Source organism: Elaeis guineensis, chromosome 8 (assembly GCF_000442705.2).
Source record: "Elaeis guineensis isolate ETL-2024a chromosome 8, EG11, whole genome shotgun sequence".
NCBI classification, from domain to species: domain Eukaryota; kingdom Viridiplantae; phylum Streptophyta; class Magnoliopsida; order Arecales; family Arecaceae; genus Elaeis; species Elaeis guineensis.
In genome coordinates this window covers 2,613,092-2,633,604 of record NC_026000.2, presented here as the reverse complement: position 1 = coordinate 2,633,604, position 20,513 = coordinate 2,613,092, and the positions used below count along the sequence as shown (strand labels likewise).

Genomic DNA, 20,513 nt, shown 5'->3' with positions numbered 1-20,513 from the left:
AAAAAATAATTTTTTTCAAATTAATTTTTTTAATTTTTTAATAAAATTAAAATAATTTTTTAATTTTTTATCAAATATTAATATAATATTTAAAATATTTTTTGAGAGTCAGAAAATATTTTTTAATATTTTAAAATTTTAATCATATAGGATCTAAGTTTTTATGCAGAACTTTGCTTTGGTACCGTTGATACGAAATCAAGTTGAAGCACGATTTTGGGAGAGCCCTCGTGCTCTAAATTATGCCAAGCACGTGCAGTGAAACCTAACAGTCAGTTGCAAGACATTAATTATAGGGCTAATGTCGGTAGCGGCCATACTTGGCTCAAATGACGGAATGCAATCTTATTACATTTGAACCTTTATTTATTTTTTAACCATCCGTTTGGATCTGATCCACGTCCTTACCGTGTGATTCAGATACAGTTCGATACCGTGTGATTCAGGTACAGTTCGATTCCAAGACGGACAGCGTTGATTCGACTTTGGAGATTTATAGCGTGCTCATTTCATCCGAACCAATTTTTTTTTCTTTTTTCGTACAATATGCCGTCATAAATAAAAAGCGGACATTGGTCTTAGATAAGCACGCCAACAGCGAGCGAGCCGACCCGCACGCATAAGCCACTCAAAGTCTACGGCCAGTCTGCAGCTCCGATTTTTTTAGTATTACCCGTTCCTCCTCTGAAGAAGAGCGAACACACACGTAATTGTTCTCTCTTCCTCCTCTACCCGCACACATAAAACCACTCAAAGTCTGCGACCAGTCCGCAGCTCCGATTTTTTTAGGATTCCCCGTTCCTCCTCTGAAGGAGAGCGAACACACACGTAATTGTTCTCTCTTCCTCCTCTACTCTTCCTTCCGTTATTTTTCGTTTCGTTTCCTTTCATTTCTTTGCTACTTGTTCGTGCTCAGACGATCGATCCTTTTCGGGTTTGCGATCCGGTTAGGCAGTAAAATTTTGGAATCTGGTGTTCGATTTCTCGATCGCCGATATGATTTTGGTTCTGGGGTGGTTCTGATCGGGAGCTTCGGTTCAGATCTGCGAGAATTAGGGTTTTAAGGATCTCTTAATGCAGAGGCCTGCTCGGCATCTGGAGCGGTCGGGGACCATGACGAGGGAGAAGCGTAGGCTGGATCCGGGCGAGGGGGCCGAACCGCATCCTGAGTCTAAGCGGCCAAAGGTTCCGGCACTCGCGAGGTAAGAGAAATCGTGGTCTTTTCTGAGGGGAATTCGGGGATCGGCATACAGGTGGTGTATGATCTCTCTTGTGATTTGATTGCGTTTTGCTTCTTGAATTATTTCATACTGTTAGAGTTAATTTCTAGTTTATTTTCTTGAATTCTTTGTTCTTTTTTTGCTTATTACTTTGAAAGAGTTAGTGATTTTTGCAAAGGAAGCTAGATGATAGGAGAACTAGAATGTAATTAGATAAATAATCAGTGGTTTTGTTGCCTCAAATCAATGGATCATTCTTGGAGATTTTGGGGGTGGAGATTTTTATTTACCTATTTATCTATCTATTCAGTTATTGCAGCATGTTTATATGGCTATCTTTGATATTTTTCGTATATTGTGTTCACGTGGTGCTAACATTCCTTTGCTGGATTGCCAATAGCCATTATATGCTAAAGTGGAATCTTGTTGTTTGATGCTTTGCCTCTGTCATCCATAATCCTTGACAAAATAAATTCAAATCTATGTTTCATTCAGCAAGTGATTAGTTATTGAAATCAGGTCAGCATCGATAAGAAAAGACTACCAAGGGAATTCCATATGAAAATTTTAATTGAAATAGTTAAAAATAAAGTAAACCTAAAATATTTTTCATTTCTATTCCACTTGCATTTTGCACAAACCTGAAATGGTTTTAGACTAAATACTATACTGATAACAAAACAATAATGAGCCTAAACACTACATAGCCTTAGACCTTAATTTGTAAATATTCATACTATTGTTTTAGTATTTTGCCGTAGCCAATTGGTCTTAGTTTTGTTGATCAGCATCGATCTCCAAAGAGCTCTTTTATAGAGCTCCAGAACTCAGACCAGCCACCCCACCATATTTCTCAGAAAATCTTGTTATATATTTAGAGTCAGCTGGTGTGGTTTACCTGCGATATCGTTTCCCTGCTCAAGTCTAAGGCTATGTAGTGTTTAGGCTCATTATTGTTTTGTTATCAGTATAGTATTTAGTCTAAAACCATTTCAGGTTTGTGCAAAATGCAAGTGGAGCTCCTTGGTTTGGTCGAGGTGCCTTATATTTTAGGGTACAAGTTATGCCAGAGAACAAGGTTACATTTCCACTCCGGTGGCCACCAGAATTTAGAAGCGAATCATTGCAAATTAGATAGGTATCGAGAATTTGCCATTGTTGTTGATGTTATGGGTTGGAAGTTGGGATTGGGAGAATGAAGCTGGTGCTATGGAAAATGATGAGGACATTGGGGTGTGAGCAAAAAGCCAAAGATTGCCATGGTGGCTTAAAGACATGGCTTTGTGAGAAATCAAAGAGATGTTTGCAAGCTGAGTGGTGGTGCCAACAAGGACAGGGCCTGGAGTTTTTTCAAAGGGGGGAAGGCAAAGAGGCTGTTTTGCTTGCCAGTCCTATCCTCTTCCTTCTCAACATTGTCTTCGCTATCCCATCCCTTGGCTTTCAAACCGTCACATTCGAGAATGATGCTGCAGGTCTTGATATTTGGCTTGTTTGAAGTGGTTCACTGAAGCATTTTTTGATAGCCAATGGAGCAGAAATGTAACTGTGTCCTTGGCTAGACTTGTGTCCCAAATATAACAAGCATAGGGCAACTTGGCCCATCTGGGGTCTTCACTTGTACTTTTCTTAAACCCAAAATGGTTTTGGAATAAATATATCGGATAAAAAAATCAAAATGGAAATGTGCCTTAGCCCAAAATGCTTTTAGACTTGGGATGGGAACCAGTAGCATAGTTAAACCCCCAAGCTGATGCAAACATATACTTTTTTTATGCACTGGGAATGCTGGTTTGAACCCTAAAGCTCTTTAAAACAGCTTCATAGAATGGAGATCGATGCTAACGTCCTGAGCTAAGATTAATTGGCAATGACAAAATATATGAAAAGAGAAATATAAAAAAATTTATGTTCCTGTCATACACAGAAATAGGCAAAAGAGAAGAACACAATTCTCTCACTTAGTCTTCTACTTCTACTCACTCTATATCTTGCCACAAAATTAAGCAAAAGGAATTGAAATTAAAAAATTAATTCAATTTTCTATCTATTTATGGTGAGCTAGGAAGTTGAGAGTGAAGGTTGTTGGAATATGCTATACCCTTTAAGATGTTTTTTTGAAGATAATTTTGATGTTAATTAACAATATGCTATACTGTCTTGTTTATTTGAAATGTTGCTTGTGCAGTGTGATTGTTGAAGCACTCAAGGTGGATAGTCTGCAAAAACTATGTTCATCATTGGAGCCAATTCTTCGTAGAGTTGTAAGCTAAATCATATATCCTGAGTGGCAGTGTTTGCTTTATAATTCACACATTTTATGAACCAACTTCAGTTATTGGTCGTATCTGAAACATATCAATTCAATTATGGTCACAGAACAATATGAACCATGAATGAAGTTATTAGTTTGATAAGGTTTACTTTTCTTCTCCAAATTATCTCTCTCTCTATATATTTTGATATGTACATTTTGACTTTAGATACTGCATACCATGGTTGAATGCACACCAAGAATTGTTCTAGGGTTTTATTTCTGGTCCTAGCATAAATCAGAGTAACAGTTGTTTGGTCATTATTTGAATCGAGGTTCACTATCTCGGTACCAGACCCCATATCAATATCTTCCTATTGCAGTGTTGATATGTGGTTCGGTATGGTGCGCCTTGTATGGGGTGGTACGGCAAACATTGAATTTTGAAGTTTTGAACCATGCGGTCCTTTTGGTCTAAACAATAAACAAGATATGATGTGTGATTTCACCTACGTGATTCTGGAAGTGTAACTTCAATACTATAGGTCTTAACTAATAAGACTAATACATTGCAAGAAAATATTATGTTTCACATTCAATTAGAAATCTGGACTATGTACATGATACTGGTAATTGGGAAATTGTCTCTGAGCTGAACTTTGCATCAAGTTCTAAAGAAGTGGTCATAATCTTACGACATGCAGACATGTTAAACTAATGAATATTACAATGCTAGATGGCTATTATAATGGTCTAAGAGGACCCTTATTATGTTATATGCGTTCTGTGAACATCTAAATATGGCTGTTAATTAGTTGTTATTCTGTGACAACATCCATTTCACATTGGGAATGATGAGTGTCCTATGACATTTTTGCTGTCCACCTATCCATGGTTAATAAAATCATATCTCTATATTTGGTAAAAGTTAACCATTTAATCTTGAGCAATGACTCAATCAAAAAAACTCCATTGTTATGTTATTGAAAAAGATACATTTCAAAGCTGGATTGCACATAATGGCTATAAGTTTTCTTATAATGGTCAACAACAAGCAATTGTTACTACTACGTTGATTGTTCCAAACTCTGAAGTATCAAATTTGAGTTTTGGTCTGCTTCCACATGTGCTTGCGACATGGGCATTGTGATTATTTTGGAATATGCTTTTTTTGGTGGTTATAATTATGCACTAACATAAATGCATTCATGTCTTATATACATATTGCAACAAAAATGATATATAATATATCATTCAGTGCCCTTGGCTATTAATGATACATGACAATAATCAAAGGAAGATGGCAAGTTAATTATATATTTTACTATTTTCATTGGGATGCATTAAAATGAAGATGTAATTAGAGATGAAAAACAAGAGATTTTGTGATTGCAGATCCGGAAATTCCATTATTTAAAAATGAAAATGTTGAGATTTGTCAAACTTTAGAATAAATGCATGGTTGAAATTATACCATAATAATACATATAAAAAATTTCAAGAAATTTGGAGTCTACTTAGTTATCTCTTTGATCTGCATCGCCGTGCTCTAAAATTATGGGTGACAAAACTGACCTGAACCTACCTTGTTTGGACTTGGATTGGATCAAGGTTTCTTTACTTTATTTTATGTATGCCCTTGGTTAAAGGATCATGCAGGTATAGTTTTATTTGAGTCAAGCCAAGTTGTTTTGGGCTGGATGATGACCTTGGATAAAGTATTTTAAGAGAGGTAGGTTTCTTTTTAACTTGTTTAGTTCAACCTATAATTGAGTTACAGATGGTAAAATGGGTTGGGCTAGTTGGTTCAGGACATTTTGGTTAGTCTGTGGCTAGGTATGGGCGAAGGGTCTTGAAATGATGTTTGGTTGGATCAATATTTGCAAATGTGTTGAGTCGACCTATGACTTCACTTGGTTAGGCTTGTCCTTGTTTGAATATTTGGATCTAGGTGTTGGCATTGCATTTGGAATATGACATTCAGAAAATTGAGTGGGGTTTCAGTCATATATTTTCCTATTTGAGCTGTGCTGACCCAGTCTATGCACTAACTGCATCTAAAATAGGTCAAATATTACCTGATCCCAGTTTAAAACCACACTTGAAAGAAAAGCTAGAGGGTTGAATTTTGGCCCAGGTTTGGATCAAATGACTTGATGAGTAAAATATTTCCGATTCGCCCTACTTAGTTTGCTAATGTGTTGGATCTGAGTCTAAAACCATGACTTGGGAGACTCAGTCGAGGCCAAGTTATGCTAGACTCAGCTTGGACTGGGCTCGTTTGTAGGCAGAGTCGTGTCAGGTATGCTTCAAGGTTTCCTATGTCCTAACTTGAGTCCACCTGAACTTGACTTAAGCCAATGCTAGTTCTATGTCAGGCTTCTAGGCCCTTCTCCTCCAAATCTTCTATAGCTAATGGAAACCTTGGGAGGAGGGGTCAAATGAGATTATGATTGCTAATGATGAGAGGCTGTCGAGGTGAGGGATGGAGTTGGAGAGATGACATGAAAAAAGAAAGCACAATTGCTGGGACTCAATTGTAAGAAAAAATGAATGATCATCTTTACATTCTTGATAAGTGAATAGTGGAAAAGGTAAGAACATGAGAAGCGAGGAAGCTAATTCATATACAATCAAATAAAATATTAGAATTACAAGAATGCCAATGTACATTGATACATTTTCTTCACCACTATATTATGCTTGAAGCAAGGTTTCCTGTACCGGTACCGATGGTCGGATCGGCCGGCCGGTGGTACGATACGGCATGCCTCCGTTCCGTTCCGAACCGAGGCGAACCGACGAAGGAAACCGGAAAAGAAAAAGAGAGAAAGAGAGAGAAATAGAGAGAGAGAGGGAGGAAGGAAGAAAAAGAAGGAAGGGGATCCGTCGGAGGGGCCGCCAGAGGCCCTCCGACGGACAGCCGTGGCCGTCGGGCGGCAGAACGGCCTCCCGCGGCTCCGCGCGGGGAACAGGGGCGATCCGCCCCTGTTTCTCAATTTTTTTTTAAAAAAGTTTTTTCAAAACGAAGTCGGCAAGTGGTTTGCCGACTTAATTAAGTGAAGTCGGCAAACCACTTGCCGACTTCATTTTGAAAAAGCTTTTTTAAAAAAAAAATCCGAGAAACAGGGGCGATCCGCCCCTGTTCCCCGCGTGGAGCCGCGGGAGGCCGTTCCGCCGCCCGACGGCCACGGCTGCCCGCCGGAGGGCCTCCGGCGGCCCCTCCGACGGATCCCCTTCTTTCTTTTTCTTCCTTCCTCCCTCTCTCTCTCTATTTCTCTCTCTTCCTCTTTTTTCTTCCCGGCAACGGCATGTACCGTTTTGCATGCTGGAACCGTCTCGGTTTCCCGCCGGGATGGTTCGGCACGCCCCGTACCGGGCGGTTCGGCCTGGTATGGCAAACCCTGGCTTGAAGTTTCACACCAATTTTAAGTTCCTATATACTTTATCCAAAATTTTGAAAGGATATAATCCAAAGGTGAATGTTTTTATTTTTGAGACTGAAACTAAGAATTCTTCTCCAATGAGTTCTGAGAGACTTTTTTGTGTGAAAGAATAAAGTCGGGTTAGAGTGGTAGAGGAGTTTGAATGGAGGGAGAGTGATACAAGTTTAAAATCATAGTTCAAAGCAGGGGAATCCAATGATATCAAGAGTGCACATGTGGTTATTGATGTGGTTTCTAAAGAGAGAGAAACAGGATACAAGTAAAACCAGACACCCAAAAGAGTAATGGTTTTGACATGATCATGGTGGGACAAAGTTAATGGATAGAGGGAGGCGAAGGACAGCTATTCAGGATCCATTTCGTGGTTCATGTGTAGGAGTTCTACTAAACTTAACATAAAAACACAAATATATGGTGCAGGTCTGTATCATCTGTGTTGGAAGCCGTTTATTGTTCATAAGCATTAGTGAGGTATTCTAAATTTTGGCCATTTTGACTAAGGTTTACATCATGCTTTTATGATTAGATGTAGATATATCATTTATGGAAAGCCTTACCAAGTTTTAGAAGAATCCTTTTTAACCTTTTAATGCAGAATCATTATTAGTATTGTTAATTGTTGAGATCTGTATTTTGTATTCTTAGTCTTGTTACATTCTTTATTGAGTTAATAAATCATAGTAGAAGATTCCTTTTCTTAAATTTTTTTTATATTGGAAGAAATGTTAAGTGTGTATTCTGTTATCCTATGCGATACTCCTTGTTGTATATTGGACTGGAAAGCCCATGTTTGATAAAAGCAGATTACTTCTTTTGATTCCTGCTTGATGTACATTCCATGCTGATCATAAGCTGATACTGTAGTTCAGTAGGCTAAATTAGAGACCTGCATTTGGAGTCAATGAATTTTTTCCACTTTTTGGATAATCTATTATTTTAACGAGTGCATTGTTAATTTTTGGCCTTTCAATTGATTTATGTATTGATTGTTTGGGCTGCTTGCCTGATTGATTCTTTTAACCACTATGTGCTTTAATTAGGTTAGTGAAGAAGTGGAACGTGCATTAGCAAAGCTGGGTCCTGCTAGGCTTGGGGGAAGGTGCAAGATCATGACATTCACCATTCAAATGACTAACATTTTGGCCAATTACTTGCTTCAGTCTCTCTGATATGTGGTTAACATGAACTTGCTTTTTTACATGTTATTTTCTAGACCATACTAATTTGAAATTCATGTTGTTATGGCTCTTGGCTGATTTTGACTGTTCTTAGTTGGTTTTGTTGCTTTATCACAATTTAAAAATGCCCAAGGACGATGTATGTATTCATGGTTTTGCTTATACAATTATGTTAGTGATCGCATGTTTGGGTGGCTCTCAAGAGTCTTAATTTGATGTAAAATCTGGCTATGTATTACTGATTTTTATTGATCTGCTAACAATCTACTGCAAGCAACATAATTGATGACCCTACATTAAGGAAGCATATAGACCTGGGTATCAGCTGAGCCTGGTCACAAGTTAGCATCAGGAAGCTATAGGCTGGCCTAGGCTTGACTTGGGAACTTGAGATGGATTTAATCAGCTCCAGCTTGACCCAATTGTTAAATTTAAGGCTGGAGACAAACCTGGCTCAGCCCAATCCAAGCAGAATCCCAAAGACACTTGATCCTGTTCCACCTTTTTTTTTATTGGTGGGGTTATTGATGTTTGTGGGTTTTTTTTTTTTTTTGTTTTGCTTTTTGGGGGGGGGGGGGGGGGTGTTATTGTGGGGTTGGTTGGCTAGATTCTTGGGTAAATAATTTGGGTACATGTTGTTAGAGATGATGACATGGGCTGGATTCGGATTCTTTGCATCTACTAGACCATAGACTTGCGGATTGGACATTGAAGCACCATAGGCCCCATTGGGTGAGGTTGAAGGCTAATGCCAACCCAGCCACCCCCCACCTCCTAAAAAGGAAAAAAAAATCTGAAGCTAAATTTAGGTTGGTTCAAGTTAGTGTGGATGAGCTGTGTTGGCTTGGATTAATTGGATTAAGTTTCATTATATAGGTATTTTAAGATTGACAGGAGGTTTCAGAAATTTTTGCTAGGTTAATTTTGGGTTGGTGGGGATCTCACTTGATTCTACTTATGCAATTTTATATCTCAATAGGGCTATACATAGATGTATGAAACATAAGCCATATTCTATGCGAAACATTAATATATACTTGTTTATTCATTGAGTTAGTTCAGATTGGGCTGTCTTATGGTTGGGTTGGGGTAGGGTTCAGGTTGGCGTTGATGTCAACCTAGCTTAACCCAACTTGGGTTGAGTTGGGATTTTGGAGCCCAATGCCAATCCAACACAACAAGCATGTCGGGTTGTTCAGGTTCAGGTTGAACCAACCCAAGTTGCACCCTGTCTGAGCTCAGCCTGAAACTCAATCATGACTGATGATCTGGGGCTGGCCAACTGGTGAGCCTGAAATTCATACCCTGCCTTGCCTAATTTTTAGGATGGTTTGTGTGGGTTGGACTGGCAGGTAAGTCTGTAGATGTCCAGGTTTAGAAGTCTGTACATGCTTATATTTTTAACAAGTAATTTCCCAAAACTTGGAGCCTGGTGCCTTTAGTGAATCAACCTTGAAACGTGATTCTTATCTGCTCTTAGAACATGGTTGCTTTTAGTAGATTGCTAGAGTGAAACATGTTCTAGTTAAAAGTTTTGCCCTTTAGACCTCGGTATTGCTATAAAACAGTGCCTATATTCTTGGGTGCAGCTCCCAATCGTTATTTCTACTAATTTTTCTTACTTTACACTTCTTCACACATCATTCTATGTTATTGTTTCATTATAACAACCATCCTTTACTAGCAATTTGATTATAATCCATTATATGTCATTTTGTTACCTTTGTTTATTTATCTATCACTTAAGATATGATGCTTAAAAATGTTTATGCTAATTTCTAGTACCAAAGGAACCATAGAAGCCCCACAAATCAATAAAGCTAGGACCTTTAAAGATTCTGAAACCTATATTTTTCATAAACTTTATGCCTTTTTCTTGCTAAAGACCACCTTGTTTCAGTTACCATCATTATTAGAGTTTTGTAATAAAAGTTAATGTTGATTCCTGCACTGAACAGCTCATGCTGCAATTATAATTTTAGTTTGTATTCACTTGTATTTTCCACGTGCAAAATTACTGTTGAAGTAGTCATATGCAATCCTTCTAAATGTCTGCTGACAAAGTGCCAAAGATCTGCATCTCGCTTATATTTGCAAATGTGTTCTACTTTAAGCTTAGTAACTGTCAGATGGAGTGGAAATTAGAGTTGGGCTTAAAAACATATGAAGACTGTGCTTATTGCCATTGGGAAGAACTGGTGAAAAGGAATTTCATGATACCATTAGTATGATTAAAAATGATAAGAGGAACGACAGACAGAGGATACTTGTATTCTAGGGGATAAGTGAAATTTCACTGCATGATATCTTTGTTCAATATTTGGGTTGGATGGTACCTACAATCACCATTCTTTACTCTAAGCCTCTATGTATGTGCAATTGCATGTGGATTTGTGTATTGGTCTGTGACATACATATATTAAGAAGGTAAGTACAAGAGATATTACATCATGATCATGGCCTTTTATGAACATGTGTCTGTTTGTGTGCACATCCATGAAAAGGTTAATTGTAGAAGATATTATGCCATGAACATTGCTTTCTTGTCAAGTATGCATTGTATCTAGTTGATAACCTTGTGGAACATGGTTCTTCGGTTGTGTGTATAACATAACCTTTTGGTTTAGCTTTCATTTCCTGCCACTGTAGTTTCCATTTCTCCTACATCATAAAAGGAGAAAGGGGAGAATTTGCCTCATGTTACAAAAATGAAATTTTTGGATACATTTTTGTATCCGTTATTTTCATGGTGACTGCATATGTGGATTGGTTTTTCTACTTTGATAATTATGAGAATAGGAGTTTTATTTATACTCTATTCCTTAGCGCAGCATCATTCAGTCAGACAGTCCACCAATACAGGATCATAGCCTGCTACTTGAGGCCGGTAGCAGTTCCACTAATGTGATACATTTACAGTACACCAAAGTGAAGTATTTTCTTCATCATTATTTTTTTCATTTAATAATCTTGGGTCAACTTAATTCCTGTAATTTATTACACTATTCTCACCTCATGCTATAATCACTGGTTATTAACTATCCTATTTTGGTTTTCTAATTTCATCACATATATATGTAAAAAATATTTACCTTATAGAAATTTTATCTGTGAGGATTATTCTAATTCTTTATGAAATGCAGATCTTCACCCAAGCGTATAGAAGGGCCTGATGGAAGAAACCTGCAGCTACATTTTAGATCAAGTTTGTCTCTACCACTTTTTACGGGAGCAAGAGTTGAAGGAGAGCAGGGAGCCGCAATTCATGTGGTGTTGATTGACACAAATACTGGCCTTGTTGTAACATCAGGGCCTGAGTCATCAGCAAAACTGGATGTGGTTGTGCTTGAAGGTGATTTTAACAATGAAGATGATGATAACTGGACTGAAGAAGAATTTGAAAATTACGTAGTCAAAGAGCGTGAAGGAAAGAGACCACTTTTGACTGGTGACCTCCAGGTTACTTTGAAAGAAGGTGTGGGGACTCTTGGGGAGCTTATCTTTACAGATAATTCTAGCTGGATACGAAGTAGAAAATTCAGGCTTGGTCTGAAGATTGCATCAGGCTTCTGTGAAGGTATTCGTATTCGTGAGGCAAAAACAGAAGCTTTTACTGTTAAGGATCATCGAGGGGAATGTAGGTTTACCACAAACCATTGCAATTTAGTATCTTTTCTCTGTACATATATTGGAATTCCAGTTTAAAATGTCATTACTTTCCATTCTTTACAGTATACAAGAAACACTACCCACCTGCCCTAAAAGATGAGGTTTGGAGATTGGAAAAGATTGGAAAAGATGGGGCATTCCACAAAAAATTAAATAAGAATGGAATCTTGACAGTCGAAGATTTTCTCCGGCTTGTTGTAAGGGATCCACAAAGATTGCGGAATGTAAGATTTCGTACATGGGCTGTTGAAATAGAATCTTACTTTGTTATTGTTTGTTGTTTTAATGATTTTTTTTTCTACAACTGTAGATACTTGGAAGTGGCATGTCAAATAAGATGTGGGATAGCCTCGTGGAGCATGCTAAGACTTGTCTCTTGAGTGGAAAGTATTATATATACTATGATGATGAAACAAGGAATGTCGGTGCAATCTTCAATAACATTTATGAATTTAGTGGCCTGATAGCTGGAGGGCAGTTCTATTCAGCTGAATGTCTGGCTGACAGTCAGAAGGTTGGTTTTATTTGCATACTTATTGTTTTTTCCAGATCCTGATGGTAATTTTTATGGATTATCTATAATACATTTTCATGAGCTAAGGCTTTTTAACATGGAAATGTAATCTATATGACCTCTCAGCTGGGCTGATGTATAGGCTATGATGTACCACTGAAACACTAAAAACACGTGTGCAATGAATGAAGCATATGATAATGTCACACCCATGTGCCAAAAAACAAAGGGTAACTATTTGCTTACATTATATCAGTTGTGTCCTGTGCTTGTAAAATTGTAATATTTCACTTTTCAAAGTAAGTCCTCTATTTGCTTAAGATTTAGTAAAATTGTTATTGCTAGCAAGATTTAAAATCTAGTGGGATGGGGCTGTCCTTGTTTTCTTATGAAACAGGATGTGCTGCCATCCTGCCGGTCCCAAAACTTGGGACAGAAGATGTCACAAGATGTGCTGATCGGGATGTTGGGATGATGGCAGGACGGTTTTGTTTCTGACATGTTGGATGGTACCCCATCCCGGTGTCTCACGGGACGTCCTGTTGGGATTTGAATCTTATTAGCCCTAGCATATTGCTACTTAGCAGAGTTACAAGATTCTTCATAGATTTTATTAGTAAGGCAGTGGAGCTAGAAGCATCAACATTATATTAGAGTTACAGGCATTAACATGGTTGAGTGGCTATTGGATAACTATGTCCTCAAACATGAATATACTTTATAGTGTCGGCTGCTGTGTGCTCAGTAAAATTCTTTATCCAGCCCATTTATGAGAAAAAGCCTATCCAGTTAAGCTGTTTTTTTGGGTTAAGTGTAGTAGATCCTGCTATCCAAATGATAGATACAAAAAAAATAATGCTGAGAACAGTGGTAAATGCTCTATACTACCTTGCAGGTCTTTGCAGATGCATTGGTTAAAAAGGCGTATGATAATTGGATGCACGTTATAGAATATGATGGCGAGGCCCTTTTGAACTTCAGGCAGAGCAAGAAAACTGCTACGCGAAATGAACATCCATCAGCTTCAAAAAACTGTCCTGCTTCATATGATCAGCAAGCTTGTCAGCAGCATATGTCAACTACAGTTCCAGGAGAGCATCCTGCAGTGGATAGAGGAGTGGTTGCTGGAGGTAATGATCTTTTTTTTTTTTTTTACTTATAAATCCAACAATTAGGTGAATTGCTTAGCTCATCTTTTTACGTAGGCTGGGAGTGACTTCCTAATTCCTCAGAATAGCCCCTTGTCTGTGCAGTAACCATGAAATGATTATTGTTTGAATTGTAATTTCAGCTGATAAAATGTTTTGATTGAAAAATGAAACTTAATGCATACTTCTGCGTGTGCTTCACTAATAAATGTAATGGAGAACATTTTTCTTTGGATGTTCCAAAACGTAAATTAAACTGACCCACTCTGCAGAATTAGAACGCTGCATGTTACTCCAAAGTTCAGTTTGCTGACTATCATATATGTTGTCCAGGAAATGCAGCATCTGCTGGGTACAATGAGAACCAAGTGAACAGATACTCTGCTCATCCCCAACATGTGGATTCAAGTACCCATATGCAGTATGAAAGCAATTCATTTGCCCCACAAAGTCAGTTCAATGGATCTTCTCAGCAAATGCAAATTACAAGAAATGATAGCACTGGGCTAGCACTGGGCCCACCTCAACAGGCAACCCTTGGATTTCAGCCATTGGGCCAGTCAATACTGTCAGCAAACCTGAATACTTATGATGACTGGTCTCGTCAACGGGATGTCCAGGCTGTCGAAGATTTTAATCTCTCGGAGGAAGAGATCCGCATGAGAAGCCATGAAATACTAGAGAATGAAGAAATGCAACAATTGCTTCGTGTTTTCAGCATGGGTGGGGCATCCACCAGTGTACCAGAAGATGGATATGGTTTTCCATCCTACATTCCTTCTCCTTGTCCGAACTTTAACTTCGATGAGGATCGTAATCGTTCATCTGGTAGAGCTGTTGTTGGGTGGCTTAAGATCAAAGCAGCTATGAGATGGGGCATCTTTATCAGGAAGAGAGCAGCTCAAAGGAGAGCTCAGCTTGTTGAGCTGGAAGATTAGCAAATGGAGTCATGACATAGTAGTCTTGGTGTCGTGTCATACCTCTCAGAATTAGTTATCAGCATTAAATGCCTCAACTGTATACCAGGGAGTGATGATGCAGACCTGGAGCTCTGGTTATGTGACTCATCACGGTTAGACTGCTTGTACACGATTCTTGACTGTACAGTAGAGTAAGGTTGTTGTTTAGCTCTTCTGCTATCATGATGTCCACCCATATGCTCTGAAAGATCTTTAGAAACAGTGCACTAGTTTACTCAAGACTGTTAACTCTCTCTGTGTAATGCCACTAATATATATTCACCATAAGATTGTTTTAATTTAAAACCATGGGAATGTAACTCTATATTGTGTTGAATAACTACAGCACAATTTTCAGGGAGTGTACATGTGCTGCTTAGCCTGATGGTATAAAATCCAGGTGCTTGCATAATTTCAAGGATACCAAGTAAAGCCTTCAGTAATTTCCTGGCCGGTCTGAGAATTACTTTGCTTTGTCCGGCCTGTCCTGCAGCTTTGGCAAAATTTGTTGGAGAAGCTCAGTCAAGTGTTTGCGGGACCCATCAAAGCTTTGCAATGCACATTATATTAAATAGCGATCTTTGTTCTTCACTGACGTTTACATATTTGAGTTTAATTATTGTTCGCTTGGCAAGTGACATGAAGCATCCTTTGTCAAGAACCACTTTAAGTGCCTTCCAGTATGACACATCTTGCTTGTTTCAGGTGTCACGGCCCATTAAATGCTTAAACTGGAGAGACAAAATTTTGCTAGATTTCTTTTATTTAATTTTTGACATTCGTTATGATGCAAATGATGCATTATATGTGACACTTAAATAATTATTATATTACAATGTAAATGAAATTTTGATTCTTTAAATATCAACAGCATATGGGTCAAGGCATGGAAAAGAGTCCGTGGTTCTTCATCGAAATAACATAGTATATAACTTGAGTGAATGAATTGTGTAGTGGATAAAGGGCATCATTTCTGCTTGCAAGTCCCTATGATCTTGTTGAGGGAGCTTAGTCTGTTAGTGTGGGTTTTCCCTCCTTCCTGTTTTTAACACATGGTAATTCTGCTAACAGGAAAAGAAAAGATGCCAAACTATGTACATCAATGTGGTCAATGTAATAAGTGAGGTTGCTTACCGTGAACGAAGTGAGTAAAAAGCTTATCAGACAAGAATTGGACATTGACCTGGCCAAAACTTAACCATTAGTCCAACCATCAGATCAACTGGTCGGATCCCAAACGTTTAAAAAATAAAATAAATGAAAATAGTTTTATATATGATAAAATAAAATATATTTTATCATGGTAATCGTACAGGTCAGATTCCACTAATGGTTAAGAAATTTAAACCTGGCAGGTCCCGGGTCAAATGCAGTCCGATCTTATTAGATGTCAAAATTGGATCTGAACTTGGTTCTCTAGTTTTCCTCTCCAACTGATATAAGCCATGGGTGATTCTTTTTTCCTGAATTAAATGGTGACAAGCCATATCATGAAATTAATAAATTAAGAAATGAAGATCATAAGAGAAAAACAAAAATAGATAAAAAAAAAAAAGGAAAAGCATGAGTGGATATTTTTATTTCGTTGAGTAAAGTGCCGTATTATGATTTTTTTTTTTGATAAACCATATTATGACAATGGTAAATGAGACGAGACATGAACATATCATAGAAAAAAAATATATATTTTTTTTTAAGAAAAGGGAGAGGAAAGAAAGGAGCTGGTACAAAATCATGTTCAATCCAAACATCAAGCCATCAGTGACATTGCAGTGCAAATTTGAAGAGCCAAGGAGACCCACAGATGCCAACGATGTGCTGTGACTCTGTACTTGACCTGGACCAGCCAATCCCGCTTCGAACATGACCCCAACGCGTCAATCTATGGGTTGGGTATGACTACTAGGTCAGACACATTTGAAAACTTTGGGTTGGGTCTGGGCCCAAGGTTTAGACCCGACCCAACATGGCCCGGTCCCTACTAATCACCCAGTTCACCTGTGCCTATATATAAATAGAGGTGACGGTTGTCTGGATCCAGATATAAATAAAAATCTAATGATTCGGTTACTATTCATATCGGTGTCCGTATCTGTCAAGGAAAAATAGTTATGATATTGATAAACAACAATCCAAGTATATCTAAATATCTGAACCTATTTATAATTTTATATAATATTTATTATTTTTTAAAATATAATCATATAAATTTATTATTAAATTAATTTATAATTTATTTAATAATATTTTTATTTATATAATTATAAAACTTAATTATTTAATTTATATCCACACTTATGATATCTATCCTATCCGGTTTCAGATATCCAAATTTTTAATGGGTCAAATCAAATTTATGTGATATATTTCCTTAAAAAGGAAGTAGAGGCACGCGTATGGAAGGAAGCACGCCCGGTGGGACTCGAACCCACAATCGCCTGATTAGAAGTCAGACGCCTTATCCATTAGGCCACGGGCGCAGTTAGAACACTTAGGAATGTTAATTATAATAATTCTTTGTTCTCGAAATTCCTCCCTATCGTTCTTCCCCCGCGAGAACGCTGGAGATCTTCCCGTCTCCACCCTCTCGCCTCTTATTTCAGCGTGCAGAGGCATTTTCAGGATTCACTATTTCTACACTCAGCCCTTATGCCCTTCCACAGATTTTATTCATTTGCATTACTTAAATAGCATTACCTTCTTTCTATTTCTGCGGAGTTAGCTGGTAATCATATATCCTGCACTTCAAATTTCATTGGATGATCCCATTGAGAAGTATATGCCTTATCCTGAGTAGTTAAGGCATTGTTAGAGGGAGGAAATAGCTCTTTTGTTAATGGGTAAGAATCATATTTTAAAGACAAATCCAACCAGCTTATGATGAATCTGGAATGCAAGCTACCATAATTAAGATTACAATTGGAAATTGTTAATTTTTCGTGCTGTCATAATTTTATGACATAAAAATGTACCTATATTTCAAATTCAAAAGCTATCTAATTATTAAAATGAAAAATCGGTTTTGGCTAGTTTTGTTATAAATTGTTCTTCAACATTTTAACAGTTGGATGCGCCTCTTTTGACAATGATGAGGGATCCTCCACCTTGTGTAACAACCTTGGCATCCATTGGTCGGGTCATCGATCTACTCCTGTAGAAGATATATAAAATGGCAGTAGTTGTAAGAAATAGCAGTCCATATGAAACCAGTTACAGCTCAAGTTCAAGGACTGGAGGAGTTTTCACATTGAAAGAGCTGGCAATGATTGCATCAGATATTCAGAAACCTTTTAGATGTAGAATATTTACCAAGCAACCAAAAAAAAAAAAAAAAGCCCTTGAATGTAGTTCCAAGTATATTGATCAATGATTTGAGTTCTTTCAAATGCGTTCAATAGTTTCTTGCGTTTTCCTGTCATGGCATGTATAAAGATGTGAGATGAATAGCACATAATTTTCAGAGAATTATAGGAGAATGTATGCAGAGTTTTCACGATGATCATAGTGACTGTGTGACAGATATCATCCTTATCATGCAAGCTAAACGAATTTTAGAAATTCTTGGTGTAACAGGGCTTTCGCAAACTTTATTGGTGGCAAGATTGCGTATGGCTGGCATAAACTTGAACTCCAACACTGATATCATCCAGGAGGTTCCCCCACTGTTAAGGACAATATATGGTAGTCAGGGATGATGGGGTATTGTGGAGGAGAAATATATTTGGATGGCTTGTGAAGGAAATTAAGGGCTTTTCTGGGAAATTTAGCAAGATTGGACTAGATTTCCTACAAAAATTTAATCAGTTGGCCGATCCAGCCTATATTCTTCTAACAGCCTGTTTTAATTTTATCCTGAATACCATATGTGGACCTGTTGGCCTTCAGAAAGCGGCAAAAAAAGAAAAAAAAAAGAAATCTTCATAAGTCTTTTTTTTTTTTTTCCTCCTACAGAATTTTTGGGCTAGAGAGATACCCGACTGATATTGGTATATCCAAATAGACTACCTATTCAATGAATACAACTGAAAATCAATTTATCTGTGTCCACTGATGTGGATGTCACGACGAAATTGAGCAGATCCATTAGGAGGCCTCGTTCTAAATTAAGCTAAATTTTAACCCGAATTTACTTTTGGCCTAAGGTTTTGATTCAAATCTGACCCATCATTTCACTGATCTGGGTCGAGTCCCAATTCTTTGTTCTTGGGTTTAAGGTGGTGAGGCAATAATCAGGATTTTGATCTAATTTCCGCAAAGTCAAATCTAGTTCATTCAAGTTTGTTCAGTAACCCAATTGCTAGTTAGTTTCTGATCTGGGATCTAATTTAGAATCCATGCCCAGGCCGTAAGTTTTAAGCATGTGTTGAATCCAAGTCAGATAGGGCCAGACCCTGCTCTACCATGACCACTTGCACATCACGTAGGATAATGGTAAGTTAATGCAGTAAAAATGTGGTCGATCCGACTGTGTGATTTGTGGTTTGATGGCTTTTGAAGTCTCGAACAAGGTTAGGGGTGACTCTGGTCCACAGCTGGAAGTGGGCTCATGCCTTGGCCAGAAAAGATACGGTCTGAAGTCCAAGGTTTGAATGAGTTTTGGGATCGTACGGCTCCACTGCATCCGTCCTCTTGCTGCGTCCGCCCACCGCCTCTCAGAGGACTCGTGTCCTTCACGGCATGGCCGGAGATGAGCCACTGGAGAGGACCGTGCGGCTTCATTGGATCCACCCTCTCGCCACGGCCGTCAGTGCCCGGTCCGCCGCCTTCCGAACGGCTAGGCCACTGCATCTACTACATCGATTGGCCATCGGAGAGGATCGCATGGCTCAGGCCACTACGTCCACCCCCTTGCCAGGGCTGCCAGCGCTCGAAGACACCCCATAGAGCGTGACAGAGAGGAAAAGGGCTGGTCTTGGCTCCCATGAAGTGTTTCAGACCGCTGGAGTACGGTGCTTATTATATAGTGGGGTTGGCTATTTAAGACGGTTATTGGAGACGGCTCGAGCTGTCACTATGGTTTCTATTAGAGACGGCTAAGCCGCCTTTAAAAGATATTAATTAATTTTTAATTTAGTCATCGGCGAACTATAGGTGTAGAGGAGAAACGGCGACAGAAAAAATCATCACAGAAAAATATTAAATAATTTTTTAATTAGCTGTTACCGTACTGTCTTTAAAAATTTATTTATTTTTTAAATCTTCGATAGCTATGCATCTCTGGAAACCCAACCATCTCTAATCCATCTTTATACTATCTCTAGTATTTAATTAAAATAAAAAAATTTAATTATCATCTCAAGGCCGTATCAGTTGACCATCATAGAAGACCGCTGTCTCTAAGCCATCTCAGTATCATCGGCAAAAATAAATTTCTAAGGCTGCTTTTTACCCGTCTCAAATAAACCATTTCTAAAGCTATATTTTTCTTGTAGTGTGCGGATACTGCTGTCCACTCTTGCAATTCCACCGGACCCATAAAGTGGACCTATTATCTCTTTTGGAGTTTAGATTCTCTACAGTTCGGGATTGAACCAGGAAAATCCATGCTTACCTTTTTTTTTTTTTTTTTTTTTTTTTTTTTTGGTGTGTGTCCCGGAAGTTTCGAGTTTGGCATCGCATTTTTGTCGGTGGATTGAGACCTGGGCATCAACAATCCTGTCCATTTCCAAGGTGGGTGACATGTGGTCCATTCAAATGTGCATACACCAATCTTTGTGGTGTGAAACATATACTGTGAAATATGACGATTGACGATTATTGTGTACTATATATATATATATATATATAGAAAAGATTCGATCCGTCGTGTAAGATATTGTCCGCTCTGATTCATACATCTCATAATTTTGTCCTTTAAAAGATACCTCACGTAGGAAGAATTTTTTCCTCCTTATAAATGTGAATCTCTTTTGACTCACAATCGATGTGGGACTATTGGTGCCCTCCATATTATTAGAACCACAACAGAACCCTCCGATCAAGAAAGACTCCGATGTATATAGTCTGAGGAGCTCCACAGTCAGTCAAAGCGGACCTCAGCTCTAGAGAATCGAAGCGGACCTCGACTCCTATCTGACGCGCCATTATTGCGGACAAAGATTTGGCCCGTCACGTGAGATATTGTCCGT

At 38.2% G+C, this 20,513-nt stretch overlaps 1 protein-coding gene and 1 non-coding gene across 4 annotated transcripts; one reads left to right on the top strand and one right to left on the bottom strand.

Annotated features, from left to right (window-relative positions):
* Nucleotides 1-642: 642 nt before the first annotated feature.
* LOC105050786 (calmodulin-binding protein 60 B) lies at nucleotides 643-14,691 on the top strand. 3 transcript variants are annotated; one of them, XM_029266285.2, is made up of 10 exons: nucleotides 643-828; nucleotides 1,081-1,202; nucleotides 3,406-3,481; nucleotides 7,958-8,016; nucleotides 10,927-11,028; nucleotides 11,239-11,732; nucleotides 11,828-11,988; nucleotides 12,075-12,278; nucleotides 13,174-13,408; nucleotides 13,760-14,691. In XM_029266285.2, the coding sequence occupies exons 2-10, from the start codon at nucleotides 1,114-1,116 to the stop codon at nucleotides 14,362-14,364; spliced, it is 2,025 nt and encodes a 674-aa protein (XP_029122118.1). In that variant the 5' UTR covers nucleotides 643-828; nucleotides 1,081-1,113; the 3' UTR covers nucleotides 14,365-14,691. The 3 variants fall into 3 exon arrangements, with proteins under 3 accessions (XP_029122118.1, XP_029122116.1, XP_010929240.1); XM_029266283.2 differs by having other exon boundaries at nucleotides 917-1,202; XM_010930938.4 differs by lacking the exon at nucleotides 10,927-11,028 and having other exon boundaries at nucleotides 645-828; nucleotides 917-1,202.
* Nucleotides 14,692-16,792: 2,101 nt separating this feature from the next.
* TRNAR-UCU (transfer RNA arginine (anticodon UCU)) lies at nucleotides 16,793-16,865 on the bottom strand. The gene has a single exon. It is a non-coding gene; the product is annotated as a tRNA-Arg (tRNA).
* Nucleotides 16,866-20,513: the final 3,648 nt, after the last annotated feature.